This window comes from Oncorhynchus mykiss, chromosome 6, assembly GCF_057628025.1.
Source record: "Oncorhynchus mykiss isolate SJ-2025 chromosome 6, ASM5762802v1, whole genome shotgun sequence".
In the NCBI taxonomy this organism is placed as follows: Eukaryota; Metazoa; Chordata; class Actinopteri; order Salmoniformes; family Salmonidae; genus Oncorhynchus; species Oncorhynchus mykiss.
Window position 1 is genome coordinate 15991166 of NC_143027.1, and position 21335 is coordinate 16012500.

General features: G+C 41.3%; 1 protein-coding gene and 1 long non-coding RNA gene across 23 annotated transcripts in view; both read right to left on the reverse strand.

Annotated features, from left to right (window-relative positions):
• LOC110525316 (uncharacterized) overlaps positions 1–3701 on the reverse strand; it is a 71648-nt gene extending 67947 nt beyond the window's left edge. The window contains exon 1 of one of the 3 annotated variants that reach the window (XR_002473736.3): positions 3496–3701. This is a non-coding gene — a long non-coding RNA (uncharacterized LOC110525316). Of the gene's footprint in view, positions 1–973; positions 1325–2476; positions 2613–3495 lie in introns of those variants that run through there. The other 2 variants (XR_002473738.3, XR_002473737.3) reach the window with 2 other exon arrangements.
• A 5322-nt stretch (positions 3702–9023) lies between these two features.
• The window catches only part of LOC110525107 (myocyte-specific enhancer factor 2C), a 111500-nt gene continuing 99188 nt past the window's right edge, over positions 9024–21335 (reverse strand). For 11 of the 20 annotated variants that reach the window (XM_090237050.1, XM_036979459.2, XM_090237048.1 and 8 more), the window contains 4 exons: positions 14965–15143; positions 13097–13226; positions 12174–12312; positions 9024–11882 (listed from right to left, as the gene is read on the reverse strand). In XM_090237050.1, the coding sequence (XP_090093176.1) occupies positions 11540–11882; positions 12174–12312; positions 13097–13226; positions 14965–15143 (791 nt within the window). In that variant the 3' untranslated portion in view covers positions 9024–11539. The remainder of the gene's footprint in view (positions 11883–12173; positions 12313–13096; positions 13227–14964; positions 15144–21335) is intronic. The other 9 variants (XM_090237058.1, XM_090237053.1, XM_090237057.1 and 6 more) reach the window with 1 other exon arrangement.

Below are 21335 nucleotides of genomic sequence, written 5' to 3' on the forward strand. Positions count from 1 at the left end.
TTCGTTTATTTTATTAAGTTTGCTTGGGCATTACGAGTTGAATCATTATGTAGCATTATGTATCATTATGTAGTACACACAAACCCACAATAACTTTTTCACAATTAGCCCACTGTACTGTAGCCTTCAAGAGAGAAATTAAGTATGTTTTACACGATATGATACAGAGAACCTACACAATACCATCACGAGACGCTGTGCAACCTATCTTTACGCATATGATGTAGCCTACATTCACTTTGACCAGGCTTAACTGTTCGGAGCAATTTAAGATATTTAATTCACAGTTAGTTAAGAATCACAGCTGGCCGTTTTAACTTCCATCACATAGCCTACCTTTTACTAACAAAACGTGTCATAGCGCAATGTTCACTTTGGCCCAATGTATTGAGAGGCGTTGGCTACTGTTGCGCTGGGAGTGTGACAGGTTGCGACAAGCTCATGCCACCAGTCAAAATAAAGCTCCGAGTTTTCATCCTGCTTATTTATTTCAGTTAATTCAGTAGGCTACAAAATAAACGAACGTGCCAACATGTATGTGCCAGGGAAGAGCACTAGTCCAACGAAGCACTGCCTTCAACTACACCTCCGACCTGCCTAAACATAACTCCGACCTGCCTAAACACTAATCATAGCCTAGATGGTCTTCCTCAGCTAGAACAACATATTTATATAGGCCCACATCACGTCCACTAGCCGATAAGAACCTAATTAATGTTGTCTATTATTCACGGAGTCATTCAACTTCACTCTAACTTTTGCGCACATCAGACTGCATTGGCTTTACGCACATCAGACTGCATTGGCTTTACGCACATCCGACTGCATTGGCTTTACGCACATCAGACCGCATTGGCTTTACGCACATCCGACTGCATTGGCTTTACGCACATAAGACTGCATTGGCTTTAAGCACATCAAATTGCATTGGCTTTACGCACAGTGGAATGATAATCACCAAAGTTGCACTTACTTTCTCAAACTGCGCGAGAAGCATCGCCGAAATCGGCATATGCAATCAGAAATCATCCCAGATAAGATACATGCTGTGTGGGACCCGTTGGACAGTCCGCCAAATATCCAGCCTTCCAAGGCCGTCCCTTCCTTTAAAATTGCCGCTAATACTCAGTTCATTACGCGTGCTTCGGTTGCTCTGAGTTAACCCTGAGCATATTCCAAGCACATGAGAGAAGGAGAGATTGAGAGGGAGGGGGCGGGGGGGGAGAGTGAGCGAGAGAGAGAACTTTCCCATAACATCTACAGCACCAAATAAAGAGTGCACAATTGAATAGTCCACTCTTCTGTGTAAGAAAGGACGTGCTCTGAAACTCAAATACGTTCCCTCGCTCTTTTGTTGGGCACGAACTGAAGAGGCATTGTTCGTCTTTTGGCGTGGACTCTCACCCGTTCCCAGACCAGAAGTGATCGCGGTCGGTAATGAATGAATTTGCTGCAGGCCTTCCTTGAACGCGTTATGACAAACGGGACGCATTTACAACGCGTTATAACAAACGGGACGCATTTACAACGCGTTATGACAAACGGAACGCATTTCCAGTACTTCAGACAAAAGTATGAAAATAATGTGGGATGATACAATACCAAACCAAGACTGAAGGTCGTCAGTAATAAACGTCAGTAATAAAGTAAAATCTGTGGGGAAAACATTTTATAACTCCACTCAAAATGTTTTGGTCGGTACTTTAGCCTTCACCTGAGCAGATATGCTCGTTTGCATAGACTACACCCCCCCCTCTCTCTCTCCCTCTCTCTCTCTCTCTCTCTCCTCTCTCTCTCTCTATCTCTCTCTCTCTCTCACACTCTCTCTCACACACACACACACACACACACACACTGTGATGACAGGACCTGTACCAATGTTGTACAAATTGAACCTGTGATAATTCATTTCAGAAGATCTAGCTATAAGATGGAACAAAGTGTTCTAAAAGGTTATTTAGCCTATATTGTTTAACTTACACTTATATTATAGATCACCATTCAAATTGTGCAAGGACCACGTGGCATGATGTGCTTGGGCTGCCAAATATGTAGGCTAGCTAAACCCCACGGTAATACTGATATTGTTACTAACAAGTTTCAACAAGTAATAAAAGTAATGTAATATATTGCAATTCGTGTTATTGTTATTATTATTATCATCATCAGTTATTAGGCTATCAACATATTTATCCATGAGGTTCAAATTCCTTGTTAAATAGTTCGGAGGACATAAAGTATGTAATTTTCTTGTGAAACACTAAATGTATGTCAGGGAAAAGTCATTTCCTACGGCTCTCTTTCTTAGTCTTTCCCCTGCCTAATTGCAGGCGTATCCATTTGATTCACCCGGATTCACGTTTTGGTTTAACAGCGAGGTCACGTTCAATGACGTAGACAAGCATATCAGCTACGTGCAACCATATTTAAATACATCAAGGAAATTAGTGCATCAAAATATGCAAATCCAGCTTACCATCTAGCCGCTGTGGGAGTAATTCCCCCCACCGGTTCTTGGGTATTTGATTGCCGTTTTGAAAGCGAACATTGCCTTGTTTGTTTTTGACGAAGCTCCGAGCGTGTGTGAGCGGTACGGATCGGAAACATGAAGTGAAGAAACCAAGGGTTCTGCCTGGGAAATCGCCTGTGCATAATGAGACGACCTGCTCTGCCATTCTCAATGCTTCGACGCTGTTGGTTCCAGCGTGCGTATTATTACTTTTTAACATTGATACATATGTAAAAGGTAGATTTGCATTTGCTTTACTTTTCTCTTTGCTTCGTTTTCCATGCTATTACTTTTGAATTAGGTCATGGTGATTGCAATGCGTATTTATGGACACTGATGCCCACCTACAAGCAGTAACCTGTTACGAATTTCACATATCATGAAAAATACTATTTAGAAAAAAGAGTGCGTTAAAAAATAGGAAATACAGAACGTTTGTTAGTTGAATACTCATGTAAAATGGTCAAATATAATAATATAAATCTAGGAAATGTATAAACAAAGAGTAGAACTCTAGTGGTCAAACAATAGGATTCAGATCTATGATAATGATGAGAATAGCTGGGTTTATTTCAACTTCAATAAACTATACTTCAAGAGATTGTGCTCGAGATTAGGTTACACTAACTAGATCTCATTTGCAGGATCTGATTAATGTTAAGTGTTACCGCACCTTACAGTAGCTATGTTTCTGTAGGCTATGTAAAGGTGGCATTTCCTATAGGTTGATGATGCGCACACAGGAGGCGTTTACGAGAGCGCGCGCGCGGCCACACAAAAACACACACACACACACACACACACACATACTGAAAGAAAGAAACGCAGACTTATTAACATTTGTCTTTAAGTAGCTAATTGTTGTTTTTTGTAGCCGTTATCGTTTTTTAAATCACAAAAAAAGTATTCGTTTAGAATTAGTGTTTTGCTGTATAAAATCGAATCGCAACACGTTATCTAAAGTAAGTGAGACACGTTTAACTTACCCTTATATTTTACATCACCATTCAAATCTTCCTGGCAGGATATGCACGCGCTCTCAATCAAGTCGACGCCAATTTTCCAGCGCATTTGATTGTGCGAGCGGGTTGGAGATGCTGTACTCCTTACTCGTGTAACTCAGCCTCCTCCACAAGTGAACCTTGCTCCCAAACTGCTCGTCTGATGTGTCACCCAATAGAAGTGGTCAGACGGGCACACGTAAAGATTTCCCTCGGAAAGAGGCTGCATGCTGTCATGGATCTACAAGTAATTTGTCTTGACAAACACATGGGGTTGCATGCATAGGCTACAACGTTCTAGGATTATTGCACATCAATTATTGCTTTTGCCACTTTTGCCACAAAACATTTTGCGAATTTGTAGGCTATAATTGAATAGTGTGACGCACTTGGATCAATATGTACAATGAGGAATGGCAGCTATATGTGACCTAGATAAGCATAAGGTGCGGTTCCAATTTCCAATCACACTAATAATACATATTTACAACTTAGTCTTGAGCTACAGGCCGAATAAGGTCTATAGCAAAATGTAGAAAAATGAGAGCTATTTGAATTTAGACTTTTTTTGAGACAAAAGCAATTAGGCCACAAATTTGTCATTTGAATTGCTACGGATAGCCATTTGTGGTGGCATGTAGCCAAGAGCGTTGGGCCTAACCGAAAAGTCGCTGGTTCGAATCCCCGAGCCGCAAAATCTGGCGATGTGCCCTTTTTTTTTTACCAGGCAAGTCAGTTAAGAACAAATTCTTATTTTCAATGACGGTCTAGGAACAGGTTTGTAACTTGTCAGCTCGGGGATTTGAACTTGCAACCTTCCGGTTGGTAGTCCAACACTCTAACCACTAGGCTACCCTGCCGCCCCTTAAGCAAGGCTGAATTGCTCCTGTAAGTCACTCTGGATAAAAGCGTCTGCTAAATGACTAAAATGTCAAATATATTCCAGTATCATATACCTAAGATGGAGGAATGTGATGAAAGAGAAGGAACTGTTGACATTTAGCAGATAGAAAAAATCATATAGGCCTATACTTCGAATCTATATTTCCGAAAGACAAAGCCATTATAATCTTAATGTGGTCCGTCAATCAATTATCGAATGCGTAATGCATATTTCTGTCTGACACGTTAGACTTCATATTAGAGCTAGATCATGAGTAGGCTTATCTAAATCACCAGCCTTCCATATTGTGGTAAACATGGACTATCCTCATTACGTATCACACATACACGGTCAGCCTATACTGGTAAAGAGAGGACAATCATTTGTAGCCACTTTTACTATTTTCAATCGTATCCCTTCCAACTAGAAAATATTGCCAATATTTTCTATTTTCATCTGCATTCAAATGACAGTAATGGTCAGGTATGGCATTTTCTTTAGAGATTGCGTTGCCTCTTGTGCTGTCAGTTTTGACCAAAACTCACCCATGCAACATAGAATTTCACCCTTGTTATTTATATTCATACAAATTATACATCTAAAGCATTCGTTTTTTAAATGAATTAATCTCACCATAACGAAACTGGCTTTTATCAGAGATAAATTAGGATGCTGTGTGTGTGTGTGTGTGTGTGTGTGTGTGTGTGTGTGTGTGTGTGTGTGTGTGTGTGTGTGTGTGTGTGTGTGTGTGTGTGTGTGTGAGAGAGAGCGAGAAAGCGAGATAGAAAGAGAGAGAGGGAGGTATGTTGAGTGGTGCTTGCGTTTGTGTGATTTGATTTGTGAGTCATAGTTTCAATGTCGCTGCAACGTTACGTAAACCAGACAAACAAACATGTATTTTTTTACATATATTATTATTATTATTATTGTTATTATTATTACCACAAGTATATACATTAGTTATTATTACTTTGCTACTATTAGACCCGGGAATACTACTCTTTATCAGTATACTCAACTTTGGAATTCGACATTGATGAACAGAATATGTCCATAGCGTGGACTAGAGATTATTTAGCGAATATGAATTAAGATGTGTATATTTGATAATACAGTACGATAATACAGTGTTGGTGTGTGTTGAGATAGAGGTTTGGACTGAGGATGTGGATGGGGATGTAGGATGTACCTTCGCTAAGAAACGGTGACCTCTAGTGGTTCCTGTGGGAAAATAACGTTACACGAGTTTTTGGAGAATTTCGATCATTTGTTGTTTAGAAATAAACAAGATCATGACAGCAGAATGTCATGTAAACCTCAAAGTCGGTAAATATCGAAATTACTTATGAACGAATTAATTTATATGGATTGACAACCACACGTCTACTGAAATAGTGCTCAATAACACATCCTTGTGTTTTCCCCCTTAAATTACATAGCCTATATCCTCAATCTAATTATCATTCTTTTCATGTCTGACTTTAACAGGTTTACAGAGCCATAATGTTGACATTATATGTTTTTCTAAATGTATGTCTCTGTGTTTTCATATTACTGTTATCATTATTCTTATTATGCTATTCTTCGATTTAATATGCTTTGAATTACGGTCGTGTGGCGAATTTTTAACATTTCAATTAATCGGAAATGATCAACAATCTGCTTTAAATAACAACAGTTCAATTCTTTCAGCTATGCATTCCCTAGGGTAATTTATTTTCTTCGATTCCTTATTCCCGGGAGTAAGATTTGAATGAGTTTGGGCTACACATAATTAATCAGAATTTGTGCAAACAAATACAGATATTAAACTTCAGATCCCCTTTCTCTTGTTAATCCTATGAAGAAAATGCTTATTTTAGCCCCTGATTTGAGCGGTCAGTTTACCTGCGGTGTTTGCCAATCCAACATATTGCTCTCTCTGCACCCGAGGTTGCACGCGCAGCAACCCCAGTAGCCGCAGCGAATCCGGGTTACTGCAGTTTTTATGCAACGTATAACCCATGTGCTTTTCCTTGTCGAATTAGCCTATATGCTTTCACTCAGTCTTAAGTCATGTGAATCAAACGAGGTTACCTATAAAATGTAGGAACAAACTAAATAGACTATGTAGCAATGGAATTAAAATAGGTTGAGGCCTAAAACTGTCCTTATTTTTTAAATCAATAAACTCGATAGCCTATTATTGCATTATTGTACTCTGAGACAGTGTATATATATATATATATATATATATATATATATATATATATATATATATATATATATATATATATATATATATATATATATATATATACAATATGTATATATATATATATATATATATATATACAATATGTATGTGCATATATATATATATATATATATATATATATATATATATATATATATATATATATATATATATATATATATATATAAAAATACAAATAGACATGCCAATATGAGGTGCAATTGATAACGATGGTTTCTGGTAGCAATCATTCATTTCGTGCTATCTTTTGTCAAAATATCGTTTAAGTTTACATCTCTGCTTCACGCTGCGCACAGTTTGCCTAATCCTTTCGCAGTGTAATGCCTTTTCCCGCGGTTTTGGTTTCACATTTCCCATTCACATCCATTTTAGATGCACTTTTTCAGGATGACAAAGACCCTTTCATTCTACCAGTCAATGAATCAACCACAAGCAAAAATATATATTTCTCAAATGTCTTGTTGACATGAAGGTTTTACAACCATTTATGGACATATGTTATTTTTTGTTATACTGACAGGTAAAGGGTGGGGATAGTGTATCATTACACCGTTTTCAACCATCCCGCAACCATCCTACAACCATTCTCAATATGACAAAGCACCTTCAATGAATCCAGGCATGTCTATATTTATTTATAGACCACTCAGGCTTTTATGTGCTCTTTAGTAGAGCTCATACTCTGTGACCCATTTTTGCATTAAATTCGATGGGGGAATTCTTTTCAGTCTCCGAAATGTGGACAATTTCACTCATATTGTCGGACTGTCTTCTTTGTTGCATTTTTTTCATTGCAAATACTCAGAATAAATGTATGTTAACTGGCTAAATGTATCATTAGGATTAATTATGTTATTTTAATGTTAAGTGAGACAAACCTTGGTTGTAAATGTCAAATAAAAGTCTGAATTCTGAGTTCCCATGAATCTCAGTGCCATAATGTTGTACAATTGGAACAAATAAACCAAGAAATGCCATAGCCATGTCTCATTGTCTCAATGTCATGTTGTCCATATTGTGTTATATTTGTAGAATGTCAATGACGCCACACATTCATTTAGTCATTATCTGGTGACAGTTGGTAAATATTATGTAAACTATTAAATTAATGATTCTGTTTTCATATACAAAATATCTGTCTTCATATTGGGTCTACCATGTTTAAGTATCAAGGTGAAGGGCATATGGAAATAAATGGACAAACACAATGAAGTCACAGGGCCTATGGAGAGCAATGGACAAACACAATGAAGTCACACCAAAACATCGGGATAACTAAGAAAGCCAGTAACTTTACTGAATTCTCTGCAAAATACAAATACCTTTCCCCAGCAGAATAAACTTTTATTTCAGGTTCCATGCTTTTTCACTACATACAGCTGAATCAAGTCCCGAGAGATACAGAGATGTGGTTTTAATTGAATAACATCGTATCTTGCGACAAAGGCCAGCTTATGCCGCTGAAAGCCGCTCTTGCGTCCCAAACACTAATTTCAGACCGCCACAATTTTCAGATTTATACAAGCTACATTAGATACTACAGACTGGTAAGTATTTTTAGCTATTCACACACACACACACACACACACACACACACACACACACACACACACACACACACACACACACACACACACACACACACACACACACACACACACACACACACACACACACACACACACACTTTTATATATATTTAATGGATACAACTAAAATAAAGAAAACCGCAAACAATGTAAATCAATCAAAGAATCCCAAGTGAATAGTTGGGACCTTATACCACATGACTGTACACGTGTATGGTTTTCCCTTTGCACTAGAAGTAGCTGATCAACAGGTTAGCTGAGGTACTGGGTGGGTCAGTTAGAGGTACCAGTATATATAAGTTAATACAGGATAATGACATTACAACTGATCAACAGGTGAAGAAATACAACGGCTTTAAATCCACAACCAAAATAAAATATGAAATAAAATCAAGCTCAATGTCTTTGGTTACACAATATCAAGAAACACCACCTACACCTCAGAAAACACAGGACAGGTAAAAAGGGAGATTTTGGTGTTGTGTTTTTTTGTAAAGTAACCAGCTAAATGAACAAAAATAGGGTTTGAAAACATGCTTTTCCATGATACACACAATGAATATACTCCCAATTACACATATTTGTTATATGATTTGAAATGCAGTTCAACAGGAAATGTCTTCTGAAAATATGAAATTAACCAATTCCATATGACACTATATAGTTAGCAATCACCATGTATTAAGAAGGACTTGCAATGGTACTCCAAACCTCTACCCGTTTAACATATATGAGGAACATTATGAAGTCTGACCGAATTGAAATGGAAATGGGAAACCAATTGTACATTTTGAGTAAATGCTTTTATTGTTTTTGTCAATGCTTGCAATAACCATAAATGAATGTGAAAATAAAAGTTGAATAATATTACAACACAGAAATGCCACTGGCTTTGGTTTCTCCACACATACGCTGCCTGAAATATCATGTTTAAAAAAAAAAAAATTGTATTGGAAAAAAAAAGAAAGAACAGCATAGGGGCTCTGCCCCTGTTTCTGACTACACAGACTGCATACAGTAACAACATAGTGAACTGGCATGAAATATGCACACAGAAATACCATAACACTTGAGTGACAGCAGACTAGGGAGGCAGAGAGAGAGAGAGAGAGAAAGAGATGTGGCTAGTTTCATGTTTTAAAAAAAAAACAAGTTATATTTGTCTGAAATCAACTCTTGCTTTTCCTAAACCAGCATGAACATTAGGGGGAGAGGGGCTGGGTGGAACACTGAGCTGGCCATTGGACTGAGTGGGGTCAAATACAGCACAACACCTCGTGATTAGAGACCACAAAAATACTCAACAGCTCGATCATTTGACACAAATACAAACTATCAAATAAATATGTTAATCTGGATTTATGTGGTGTCCTGCACACAAGGTTGGGTCTCATTGTGATGCTTGGCAAATGATTTGTAGTGAAAACATGAAATAAAACCTTGAAAATGTACAAAATAGGTGGGTCAAAGGCCCAACAAAGAGGATGTCGGCGGGTGTTGTAGAATCCTAACGATGAGGATCATGACATAACAAAGATGGATGAGTGATATCAAACCTTCATTTGGGATGTCACATCCCACTGGGTAAAAACTGATTGAATCAACGTTGTTTCCACGTCATTTCAACCCAAAGGGAATTTCATATTTTTTTCACCCTTTTGACCTAAATCCAATGACATGGTGACATGTTTTGTTGATTTCACGTTGAATTCACATTAGTTGACAACTCAACCAAATCTAAATAAAAACTATAACTTGAACTCATGTCTGTGCCCAGTGGGATGTCATCTCCTGCCTGGGCATTAACCCCCTCTTTCAATCCCCACACAGTTTCCTCAAACTTGTTTGAAAGAGGTCTATTTTTATTAATTTACTCATAAACACAGACATGGTCGTCTCTGTTTAGCTGCTTTTCAAGGTTAGACTAAATATGCCTCTGAACATCGCTGTCCCAGGCTCAAATAAAACAAAATAACAAACAACTGCACATAAGAAACTCCACTAAGAAAAAAACAAACATTATTATATATATTTATATATTAGAAAGCTATACACAAGCATGTTCATTTCACAGATTTTTTTTTAAAGAGTCTTAATTTTATCATTATTATATATAATTAGAAATACACGTTTAAAAACAAAACCTCTACAAAGGGAAAACAGTTCAGCAAAGCATGGGTTCTCAGTCTGTTCTCATGGCTTGGTTTGGACGCCCAGTAATTTCATTTCTTGTCGGACTATCCATCTCATTCATATTAGCAAAGCTATCAAAAAACACATTCTGGCTTATAGAAACTACAAAAAGCCTCAAAATTGCTTTGCATTGTATTCCTTTCATATGAAAATATAAGCAAGTGTATCGTACAATTGTTTTTTTTATACTGAATATCTAATACAAGACCCATGGTTTCTTGATTACACTAACATGGCTCTTGGGTAAAAGGATGTTCCTATCTATAGGCTCCATACTTGAGGAGGAGCTCTCTGTTTAGCATGGGTTCTCTTCCTGGTTCCTCACATCTACCAATGGGCCTGCGGTAATACCTGTACAATCCTTCAAATGTTGCATATTAGCTTTCATTTTGTGTATGAATAATCTGTAATGTCTGGCAACTTTTGACCCCTCCCCTTTGCCATCTGACCCTCTATTTACATAAATACGTTGAACCTGCAACATGACATCATCTATCGTAACAAACATTTTGTAAGGGAGAACCGCGGAGAAAGGTAGCAATGAAATAGACGCTGTACACATGTATTGGTTGGCCAACTCAAGTGCTAGGCTGTTCACTTAGCAACATACACTCTGGATGTTTCCTCTACTAGTAACTGATTATCACTGAGGAAAGTTATAAGTACTTTTACAAAACAGAGTACCTGACTTTTTTTTGTTTATTTGTTGATATGCATATATGTGCACATAGACACACGTGTAAATTTATATGCATACATTTTTTCCCCACACACGGCACAAGTAATGCATAGTTCCCCACCAAAAATATCCCCTAACCCCATTCCAACCAACCTCCTCCACTGCTTTATAGAACTTCAATATGTATAGCACACATACTCTGCAAAAAGCAAAAAGAAACATTACAGTTAAATATAGAAAAAGGTGCCCCCCTTCCTCCAATGAGAGAGAGAGAGAGAGATAAGAGAGAGAGAGATAGAGATAGAGAGAGCATGGGCTCCGGAGGTGAGTGACGCGTCGCGTGGTGATATCGAGAGTGAGGGTGTCGGGGCATCATGACGTCGCAGCGTGAGCGAGGCTTGAGCGACGGCCAGCACTGGATGTGGCAATCATGTGGCCCATCCCTCGGACAGGCGCACGCGTTTGACCGAGGGGCTCTCGCACCCGTCCAGGGCGGGCCGGGACATTCCCAGTGGAGAGTGGAACTCGTTCCTGTGATCGTCGCGGTCGCTGCCCTCGTGGGAGCTGCTGCAGCTACTCAGGCTGTCGACAGGGGAGCGGCCTGAGTCCTGGCGAGACGAGGGGTTCTGTTGCTGCGGGACGCCGTAGCCCCCCGGTGTGCTGCTGGTGCGATCTCTAGGAGGAGAAACAGGTTCGGACTTGATGTGCAGGCTTTGAGCAGAAGGCAGGGAGAGATTTGAATTGTGACATAAGTGATTGCTATTGCAATTTCTGTTGGAAGGAAAGGAAAACAAACACAAGGGGTTAAAGAGTAAGGAATCATGATCATACAGTATACACGCACACAAGTTTACTCGCATTTTTCCACATCCATATCTCATGTCTGGTCACAATATTTCAACATTTCAATTCTCAATATGTATCAGTATTTTCATGCTAGTTTCCCTAACAAACTTAATTTCACGATCCATCCCTCCTCTCTTTGATCTGTCTGCTACCTGTGTAGAGAGCCCTGTAGAATAGATATTGTACATATTATTGTGTGTATCCCACTGTACTTACCCTAGCTGACTGAGGGCAGAGTGCTGCTGCATGTTCTGGAGGTGTTGCTGTTGCCATCCACTCATGGAGCCCAGGTGGAGGGAGCTACCACTGTTAAAGCCGGACAGGGAGGACAGGTCTGCACTGCTCAGCGAGTATTCTACACACACACACAGACAGAGAGAGAGAGAAGCAGTCAAAACCAGTTCAGGCCAGTTCAAACCAGTTGGAAAAGCACATTAGTTTGGAATTATGGCTACTGAAGTGAGAAGTATAACAGTAATTCTCCTGCTGCGCCAATACAGGTGCCACTGATCACAGCGTTAGTGGGTGAGGGAGTGATGCAGTGAGGAACATAGGATGTATGTGAACAGCACCACCTGCTGTTACGTTAGTGTAATGAAATGTGTTTTTACCATCTCATGATGAAACCATGTTTCAGGGCCACAGACTTTTGATGCGTGATTTTGCATAAAAAGCTATATTTATTCGATCATGCTTATATTCACTATGATGTTTGTGAAGTCCTGTCAAACTGCCTATCATATAAAATCAATGAAAATCAAATCAATAATCAAATCCAAATGTAAATGGTGAGGCGTGTGTGTATAGGTCACTTTCTAAACTCATTGAAACTCTGCAAGTAGTAACAAACACACACATAAACATGTTTGTGACAAAGACTGTGTGTGCATGTATGCATGTGCAGTATGTGTGTGTGTGTGTGTCTGTGTGTGTGTGTATGTATGTATGTACGTATGCATATATGTATGTATGTATGTATGTATTTGTGTGTGTTGTGTGTGTGTATGTGTATGTATGTATGTATGTATGTATGTATGTATGTATGTATGTATGTATGTATGTATGTATGTATGTATGTATGTATGTATGTATGTGTGTGTGTGTGTGTGTATAACAGGTGTAGAAGCAGTGGTACCTACCAGTACCATATGAAGTGGACATAGCTGATGGGTAACCGCCCATTCCTTGCCCAGGTAGGGTGGGCGTTGCTACTGAAACCACAGGGGTGGCCAATGACTGTGCAGACTGGGAGTTGTTTATTCTCTGGTTCTATGACACGGACAGAAACAGGGAGAGATGGAAAAACATGAGCGCCATCACAAATAAAGTCAGCACCAGAAAAAAAGAGAATAAAAAATAGGCCTTGTTTTTTTTGCTCCGCAGATGCTAGAAGAATGAACAACATGCCAGCTTCTTGGAAATTAATCACTTGCATTGCGGCACAGCTGAACCCTGCCAACCCTATCATTTACCACCCCTTCTGAGTTCCCGCCGTCGCTATAGTAACCCTGCTGGTCTCCACGGCAACAGAAACAGCTGGGAGAGGCTCTTTATTGTGGCGGGGTGTGGCAAAGAAATGATGGCGGTTTGATGCCATATAAAATTGTTCCCATTGTTGCCTTTCATTCCCTGGTTCTGAGAGAGGGGAAACATGCATGCTAAGATGCCATGCAACGCCTCTGAATAAGACATGGAAGGAAGGGAAGGGTGGAGGAGATGACAGGGTGCAATGATTCACAAATACCACTAGGTGTCACCTGGGCCCTGGCTAAACATCTTCAACCCCTACATGTACTGTACAACGCCTGCAGCAAATTGGTTGAGGTGGAAGTTGCCCCTATGTGGACATCTGGGTCATCTTACCCTGTATTTTAATGCTAACCTTCACCACCTAAAAATTTTATTTGATTTGATAATGTCTTGTCTCCCTTCTATCTAACTCAGGATGATGGATGACATCTGTGTTTGGTGTTATTATTATTATTTTTGTTTACAAATTTTTGAGTGACAGGCCCACTTACCAATAGCAGATCGACAAACTCAGACTGACGGGGAGGGCGATACATTATGATTAGTTTCATTGGATGGAGGAAGCGGTCGGGTTTGGCTCTAAGGATGGAACTGCTCTAGGAGTGAAGCAACTAAACAGGAGCTCATTTGAAACAGAAATGTACTATTACTACTGTACTACACTAACAGTCTATCTTGTTAAAATCATAACCTATGACAGGACATGTATGGGACAGTTACAGCCCCTGAAGGACAGTTACACCCACTAAAGGACAGTTACAGCCCTTGAAGGACAGTTACACCCACTAAAGGAAAGTTACACCCACTAAAGGACAGTTACAGCCACTGAAGGACAGTTACAGCCACTGAAGGACAGTTACAGCCACTGAAGGACAGTTACACCCACTGAAGGACAGTTCCAGCCCCTGAAGGACAGTTCCAGCCCCTGAAGGACAGTTCCAGCCCCTAAAGGACAGTTACACCCACTAAAGGACAGTTACAGCCACTAAAGGACAGTTACAGCCACTGAAGGACAGTTACAGCCACTGAAGGACAGTTACACCCACTAAAGGACAGTTACACCCACTAAAGGACAGTTACACCCACTAAAGGACAGTTACAGCCACTGAAGAACAGTTACACCCACAGTTAAGGACAGTTACACCCACTAAAGGACAGTTACAGCCACTGAAGGACAGTTACAGCCACTAAAGGACAGCTACAGACACTGAAGGATAGCTACAGCCACTGAAGGACAGTTACAGCCACTGAAGGACAGTTACAGCCACTGAAGGACAGTTACAGCCACTGAAGACAAACACTCAAAAAGACGATAGAAACACGCAGAGAAGATATCAACTGAGAGGACATAAGAAAAAGACAAAGGAAAAAAGAAGGATGGGATCAGGACTGAGACTGGGACTAGGACTGAGAGTAGGAGTGGGACTAGGACTGGGACTGGGACTGGGACTAGGGGTGAAGTGATTGAGCGACTCACGATGGAGGGCATGTTGTTCTTGACTCCAGGGGGGACAAGCACCCGCAGGTCAGGCTTGCGGTTGCTGTTCATTCCCAGGTTCATGGTCGGGGGAGACTTGGCCTGCATGCTCTTGTTCATGCTGCCCGAAGAGACCAGTAGACCAGGCGAGTTACGGTGGTGGTTACCGTAGCCATTGCCTTAAGAAGGGAGAGGGAGAGAAGAGAGGGAGAGAAGAGAGGGAGAGAAGAGACGGAGAGAAGAGAGGGAGAGAAGAGAGGGAGAGAAGAGAGGGAGAGGGAGAGGGAGAGAAGAGAGGGAGAGAAGAGAGGGAGAGGGAGAGGGAGAGAAGAGACCGAGAGAAGAGAGGGAGAGAAGAGAGGGAGAGGAGGAGGGAGAGGGAGAGAAGAGAGGGAGAGGGAGAGGGAGAGAAGAGAGGGAGAGAAGAGAGGGAGAGGAGCCATTAATTACACTGTTCAAAATACCTCTATTAGTGAATCCTACATATTGTTCTCAGACCACAGTAGCATGTTGTACTAAGGAAACCATTACTTCTACAAATATTACAATTCTTCAACTAGAAGAGGGGCAGAGAAGCCACTGTCCTAGAGCCAGAGATCGGTCACTTTCACCCAGTGATTCCAATAACTCACCCAGTGATTCCAATAACTCACACAATTGTTTGATGTCTTAGAGGAATGTCTCTTTTACTGCTGTCACTATCATTTACCCTGCATCTAGCCAGTGAGAGTCAGTGAGATGTGTAAAAATATTGAATTAGGGCCTTGGAGACCACAGCGGGACAGGGCCCATCATTTGTCCATCAGCGCTAAACACGTGTTGCCTCTTCCAGACAAAGACCCTGCCCTGGGGTAGACACCCAATCCACATTCCTCCTCCTCCGACAGACTGACTGCAGGACTGAGTTTGGCACCCACGCCACATACATACCAGTGGGGCACCCTCCCAGCAACACCCCATTAAAAACAAGAGAGAGAGTGAGCAGTGTGTAAGCTTTGTTTCCATCCCAATCCCGCAGCCTCTTCCTATGGGTAGAACACCAAGAGCTGTATGGATATGTCCCACTTGAAAGATGGGCAGGAATTATACGTTTGACATAAATTCATTTCCTAATTATACTCCAGGGGAAAATGAGACGCAGATGACTTCTTGGGCAATTTCCTCCTGCTGATCTCTGTTTCATTTCAGAGTTTTGTTGTTTGGACGAAAGTGCAATTTGAACAACCTGAAAAGTAAAAGACCCCTAGTGGTAAAAGAAAATGAGTCTGTCTAACAGAATTAGAAAAACATGTATGTATGTATGTATGTGTGTGTGTGTGCGTGTGTGTGTGTGTGTGTGTGTGTGTGTGTGTGTGTGTGCGTGCGTGCATGTTTGAGTTACTATTTGTGTGCATGTCTGCATGCTCGTGTCCCTCTGTGTAAGATTGTGTTAGTATAGTCTCAGTGTTTGTGTGTGTGTGTCAAATAGTATTTGTCTAAGTTGTGTGACTTTCAATATGATTAATTATTTATTGTATTGGTGCATGACAGCGTACGTGTACACAGAGCATGTGTATGGATGCAGGTGTGGCTTTTGTATGGGAGCCTCTCCTAGTGCCACTCCATCCAGCTGCATCATCAGCTCTGCCTGCCTCGCTCTCACTCTCATTCTCATGGAGGGACCATTGTACTGTGGAGAGGGCCCATGTGGAGAGACATGAATGAGAACACACTCTTGCCACTCAATCTCAATGACGCTCTCTGTACACACAGATCATTTAGTGAATCAAAACAGTTCTAGAGGTTCTAGAAAATATCAGAGAATTGCATGTAAAAAAGCTGATTTACTGTCCAAAACTTTACCAACTAAAAAACTTAAAGACAGCTACAGATGTTCAAAAACCCAAGCCCATGGAGTAGATAAGGTTTATTGGTTGTGTGATTAAAAGTGGCATATCCGGTTCAAGAGCATGACCTTTCTGTGAGAAAGAGAGCCCTTCGGAATGGTGAAAGAGAGAGAGCGAGAGAGAGAGAGACTTGCAATGTTACTGTACAGCCAAGCTGAGCGTAAAGTGAGGAGGGGATTTCAGGCTGCCATTTTAGGACAACAGCTCTGACTCAAAATAGAGACACTGGCTATAGCACAGAAGATGGGCTTTATTGCCTAAGACAGGCAATGGACAGGTGATAAGGATGCCAAAGGTTCCAGAAAGCTGCCAGTGACTTAGGTTGAGCTTAACTGAAGACACTTGGAGCTGCTAGCAACATGGCTACAGAGAGGCTAATGCAATAGCTAGCATCTGACTACAGACACTGTATAGCAGCTCTGTGAGTCTGATACATGATCATCACTGATACTGACAGTCAAACTGGAAGCGAGCGTTTTGAGGAAGTACCAAAATGAACAGTCGCTGTCCAGATAAGAATCAGTGTCTCTGCTGTATAAAAACAACAATATCACATCTGAAGTGGATATATAAAGGTATTTCTGTATGTAGATTAGGCCTGGGGCCTTGCTTGGGCTGAGGGATGCCAAACTGTTGCAGTTCGCTAACACACTGGCTGCTTTTTGGGCCTCACACACAGACACACAGACGGCTGGTGTGATTCAACTTATCTATAGTTAACTGTTACTGAACCATTTCTGGTGTCCTGTCGTGATCTAATGGGTGAGCTCCGTTTCCACTTTCCGTATGCAGGCTCTTCTGTTGAGGTTGGACCTAACGTGCATTCAAATCTGAATCCACCATCTGAAGTAGTGTGTGTCACGCTATCTAGCTAACTAACAGCTTCCACTGTATCTACGTAGGCTACGGACAAAAATACAGGAACCATTTAGCTATGTTTTGTAAGAATACTGTAGGTCTTGTGTCTTTGTCTCAATGCGCTTGTTTTGGAAAACTCTGCAAATCAGCATAGACCAGCATACGTTTCAAGGTAGTCCATGATGGTATTTGCTGGTACATGTTGGTCTATGCTGGTCGGTGCTGGTTGGATGCTGGTTAAGCTGGTCTGACCAGCATGGTGGTTACCATCCTTCACTGTGTTTTGGACACGGGTAATAAAATCAAATGAAATCAAGAGTAAAAAAATAACACAATAACTAGTGATCAGCCTTTGCTGTGTTTTGGACACTGGTGACCAGCTTTCACTGTGTTTCAGACACATACCAGTTTAGGCTGTTCTATGCTGGTCCAGCATGGTCTAGCTGGTCAAGTTGGTCTGACCACAACCATTATTATCATATTTCCCAGCAGGCTCTATTGCAGATTATTTTTAGAATGTTTTTTTGCAATATCTTTTTTTGTTTCTTATGTTTTTGAATGTACATAGGTTTATTAATTCAACTTATGCTACACCAAGATAAGCAACATACATTTTTCTAAACTAATCCAATCTGTTAGTTGGACTGAAATGATTGTTCCAGTTTAGATGGTTTTGGTAGTCTCATTTATTCATCTGTCTAAACCTGGCAGTCATTCTGAATGCATGTTGTTGGAAAAGTAAAGTTCCCATTGTTGGATATCCCCACCCTGGCAGTCATTCTGAATGCATGTTGTTGGAAAAGTAAAGTTCCCATTGTTGGATATCCCCACCCTGGCAGTCATTCTGAATGCATGTTGTTGGAAAAGTAAAGTTCCCATTGTTGGATATCCCCACCCTGGCAGTCATTCTGAATGCATGTTGTTGGAAAAGTAAAGTTCCCATTGTTGGATATCCCCACCTTGGCAGTCATTCTGAATGCATGTTGTTGGAAAAGTAAAGTTCCCATTGTTGGATATCCCCACCCTGGCAGTCATTCTGAATGCATGTTGTTGGAAAAGTAAAGTTCCCATTGTTGGATATCCCCACCCTGGCAGTCATTCTGAATGCATGTTGTTGGAAAAGTAAAGTTCCCATTGTTGGATATCCCCACCCTGGCAGTCATTCTGAATGCATGTTGTTGGAAAAGTAAAGTTCCCATTGTTGGATATCCCCACCCTGGCAGGATTTCAATAGTAAATTAACATCACTCTGCAAGCCAGCATGATATGACTTGAAGGCTGGTCACCACGAAAACACAGCGAAGGCTGGCTACCAGCAAAAACACAGCGAAGGCTGGTCACCCCGAAAACACAGTGAAGGCTGGCTACCAGCAAAAACACAGCGAAGGCTGGTCACCACGAAAACACAGCGAAGGCTGGCTACCAGCAAAAACTCAGCGAAGGCTGGTCACCAGCAAAAACACAGCGAAAGCTGGTCACCAGCAAAAACAGAGTCGAAGGCTGGTCACCACGAAAACACAACAAAGGCTGGCTACCAGCAAAAACTCAGCGAAGGCTGGCTACCAGCAAAAACCACAGCGAAGACTGGTCACCATGAAAACACAGCAAATGAACCACGGAAACACAACAAAGTCTGGTCATCACAAAAACAGAACGAAGGAACCACGAAAACACAGCGAATGCTGGTCACCAGCAAAAACTCAGCGAAGGCTGGTCACCAGCAAAAACACAGTAAAAGCTGTTTGCCACAAAAACAGGACGAAGGAACCATGAAAACACAGCGAAGGCTGGTCACCATGAAAAAAGGACGAAGGATCCACGAAAACACAACCAGCAGCTATGCTGGACCAGCCTTTGCTGGTCTATGTTGGTCTATGCTGGTCTTTACAGCAGGGGGAAAGGACAGAGTGGATCAATGCATCTGTAGAGCTGTTCCAGGGTCTAGTGTGTGTGTGTGTGTGTGTGTGTGTGTGTGTGTGTGTGTGTGTGTGTGTGACCTGTGGAGATGTGTGAGTGATTGAGGCGAGAGGTGACAGGAGCTGGTTAATTCTCCTACGCAGTGAAGCAAGCAGGCAGCAGAGCAGAGATCAGAACGCTGCTGACAGCTACATAAATACACAAATAGAGGTAGGAGGTGTTCACAAGCTGGGACTGGGACACCCTTCATCAGCCTGCTCTCTCTCTCTGTCTTTCTCTCTCTCCTTCTCTCCATCTAACTAACTCACTTTCCTCAGCTAGCGAAGGGGTTGACAGACACTCACATAGATATGCGAAAACACAACCACACATATAGACATGCACAATCACACACACGCACACATACACGACACAAACACACGACACGTACAGCCCTGCCACAACGGTTCTACAGTAAGGACGTCACAACTCGACCTTCCAGTATCAAACTGTATCATGTGTCACTTATCAATCAAATCTGTCTAGCAATGCTGGCAGCCGTGGCAAGAGTGGCACATGGGGCTGTGTGTGTATGTCTGGACAAGGGGCATTTCACAAGAAAATAAAATGTCTGCAGCAGCGAACACCAGGCTGAAACACTCACCACTGACAGACAGCTTATCAAAAGAGAAGTGAAAAAATTACGTCAGCGGCCAGCCACCTCACATTGAGTCACAGAGAACCCACTGGGCACAGATGTCAGTTCAATGTCTAGTTTTGATTTACATTTGGTTGAGTTGTCAACTAATGTGAAATCAACAACAACAAAAATCACCATGTCATTGGATTAAAATGAGAAACTAGGTGGAAGAAAATACGACCTGCCCTTACGTTGATGACATTTTGCGAATCCAATGAGTTATCTACGTTGATTCAACATCATCACAGAGATTTTTGCGGTTGAAATTGTGTGGAAACAATATTGATTCAACCAGTTTTTGCCCAGTGGGAACCCAGAACATCATTAAAACCTATGACCAGCTTCAGAGAACGCTTCCATCTGTGTCTGTCCCTGTTTCTCTACTGCAAACTTGCATGTCTGAATATTAATCACGGGGCTTTCCCCCAGCTGTAGGATTTAAGAAAGACTTGAATGGAATCTTTTTAAGTTCCACATGATTCTCTCTCCACGTTGTAATTCTACAGCGGCTGGGCGAGCCGGGTCCTCACAGAGCGCCTCTGTTCATCGCCGTGGTGACACAAAGGCTACATTTGAAGCATGCTCCGGAGCATGCTGTCGACAGAACACACGCCACAACAAACGATCCTGTTGTGTGTGTGTGTGTGTGTGTATGCAATTGAGTGTGTGAGGGGCCAGACAGAGGGACCGGGCTCTGAACCCTATCAGGAAGCCCTGGGGGCCAGACTGGGCTGCCCAGCTGTGCTCCCCTGACCCCCCAAACCCCCAGCCTCAGCCCCAGTCTCCCCCTGCCCTTACCTTTGTTACTGCCCTATTCTTGAGAGCTCCTCATACTGCCTATTAGCTGACTATAAGCCTAACAGTTTAATATAATCTGTACAATAAAATGATGGCAGCAGTTCATACAAATTAATGCAGACACACACATACACATGGGCCGATTTACTTATCACAAGAACATTATGGTATGGTAATGTTACATTTATTTTGCTCACAACATACGATAGTAGTTAGCCTATGAAAGAGTTTGA